Genomic DNA, 2,500 nt, shown 5'->3' with positions numbered 1-2,500 from the left:
GGAATACAAAACATACATATAAGGGCTGTATCAGTTCTATATATAAAAAAGCTCCTTGCATCAGCATTAATGAGGATATAGACAGAGATGTTGAGGAGAGGGAAAGGAGATGAGAGATGTTGTTACCAATATAGTAAATACACATTTTATGTAGTGTAGTGCCCTCAGTTTAACACCTCCTAGATTGCAATTGGTTTCACTTTGCTATCCAACTGTAAAAAGCTTTATATTTCCTGTTTAATTAAGGCATCAACTTTCAAGGGTCCTTTATCAAAAATGCAACAGAAAATGTTTTTATTGCATCAAACTTGTGATAAAACATTGTTTAAAAAAAAAAAATGTGTTAATAATGTTCATGTGATGCATAAAGCTTAACCACATGCTGATAGGGATGGCATCTACATACATGCCATGCCCACTGTGTATTTAATTTAGTAATTGTTTTTACATATAATGATTTCCAATAACATTTTCTAGTTTCTAATACTGATGTTAGTAATGTCAATAACAATAGAGTAATTTTAATGCTTATAACAAAAATACCAGTATCAATATTGATAGCATTAATTTTTAAAAAAATGTTTTCCAACTATTTCAAGGAGAGGTGATGTAACCAGATCTACTAATTGACTCCTTTGTGGCTAAGCATTGGCAGAGCCATCTCTGTGCAGAAACATTTAACAAAACAATACAAAAGTGAATGAAAATACAGGTTTAAATCTAATGAATCGAAATTCATGACAGGACTTTATAATGCTTAATATTCTGGGGGGAGGAAAAGATGCATAATCAATAGAAGAGGTTGATGATCACCTGCAAGAGTTGGTGAAAGAAAAATAAGGGTTGATATGTGGAAAATTAGAAACACATATTGATGGCAACACCCCCTTTTTGGGGGAGTGCGTGAAACATTTTTCAACATACACATATGCAGAAAGGCAGACACACACCCATAAAGACAGACATACACTCAGACACACACATGCACACACACATACACACGGGCACACACACAAACGTATGCACGCAAGCATACACAAACGTATGCACGCAAGCATACACACACACACACACACACACACACACACACACACACACACACACACACACACACACACACACACACACACACACACACACACATGAAACATAATAATAAATAAAAAAATAAATACATGGATAAACAAATAAAACATCTGTTGTATTTATATTTAACCAATCTGATCCGGAAGCCTCACTGCTATCACATGGACCAAAATACGGACATTGGCTAACTTCATTGGCTGGGCGTATGTGAACACTTGTGTGCAGCAACAGAATACCATGCCTCCCCATTGGCATATTCTTTTCTCTTTCTGTATGTGTTTTTGCTCTTTTTTTCCATTATCCAAAGTCTGTATTTGTTATCTGATTTGCTAAATTTATCCAAATGGTAGTATACTGTTTTCCTTGCACAGACTCCATTTCATCTCTCCAGCTCAGTGCAATAATAATAATAATATATTATTTGTCATATTTCAATTTTTTCCTAAAATTCAATTTTCTGTAATACAAATTGTGCTGCCAGTCAAGGCAGGTAGAAATAGGATCCTGAGCATGGAAATAGTATCCAACCTGGAGCAGGCGCTCTTCCAATCATTGCTCACAGACGACAGACTACTCATTCATCAATGGAAATAATGTAAAATCACCTTCCTGAATACCTATTGAGTCATCACCCCAACCCTGAGCTGAAATTCTCATGATGGTCAGTTCCCATCACCCTGGCCCTCAGCCAAATTTTTCCATGATGGCATGGTCATGTCACCTGCCCTTCAAGCCCAATTTTTTCATGATGTGATGGTCATATCATCCGGATCATAGGGGATAAATATCAAAATGTACAAATACATAAATGAAATAAAACAAAATAAATAAATAACCCTCCCTACCTCTGTCGTCTCTCCTTCCACTAACTTCACCACCTTGGTCTGGGAGATGTTGAGCCACTTAGTGTGTACAAGGAAGTGGTCACGTGTCTCCGAGGTGGTTATATGGATTGTTACACGCCCTGAGAAGGTCTTGGTGATCAGGTCAGGATGGAGATACAGGTCGTAGTGGTCCGGGTGAGTAGAGTTGGGGAGGCGGAACTCGTCCTCCCAGGGCCGCCCTGACGAGGTCTTCAGTTTCTTCACTGTCTTCTCTACCATGATGGCTGGAAAATGTGTCAGCCATTAGTATAAGAAACAAAATCTGAAAAGGTGCAAACATCTTCGTTTATTTTTTTGGTAATGCCAACTAAAATTATGTGAATTTAGAGATGCAATATCAAAACATGACTTATATACCTATCTGCCATCATGAAATTATCAATCCTTATACCTACTAATCTACTACAAACAACATTCTAGAATTAGAATACTTAAAAAAGTAAAACCACAAAAGAATCATGAATTATTCTAAGAGACAAGGCCAATTAGACTATTATGGAAGAACATAAGTGAATGATAATGAATTTGAA

The 2,500-nt window shown here is 36.7% G+C and overlaps 1 protein-coding gene across 1 annotated transcript in view; it reads right to left on the bottom strand.

Annotated features, from left to right (window-relative positions):
- LOC138866101 (glutamyl aminopeptidase-like) overlaps positions 1-2,500 on the bottom strand; it is a gene marked incomplete at its 3' end in the record, with an annotated part of 4,034 nt that overhangs the window by 883 nt on the left and 651 nt on the right. The window contains 1 exon segment of the mRNA XM_070138003.1: positions 1,932-2,194. Coding sequence (XP_069994104.1) covers positions 1,932-2,194 — 263 coding nt within the window.

The sequence above is a fragment of the Penaeus vannamei genome, chromosome 24 (assembly GCF_042767895.1).
Source record: "Penaeus vannamei isolate JL-2024 chromosome 24, ASM4276789v1, whole genome shotgun sequence".
Lineage (NCBI taxonomy): Eukaryota > Metazoa > Arthropoda > Malacostraca > Decapoda > Penaeidae > Penaeus > Penaeus vannamei.
Note: the sequence above shows the minus strand (reverse complement) of the source record. Positions and strands in the feature narration are given on the sequence as shown.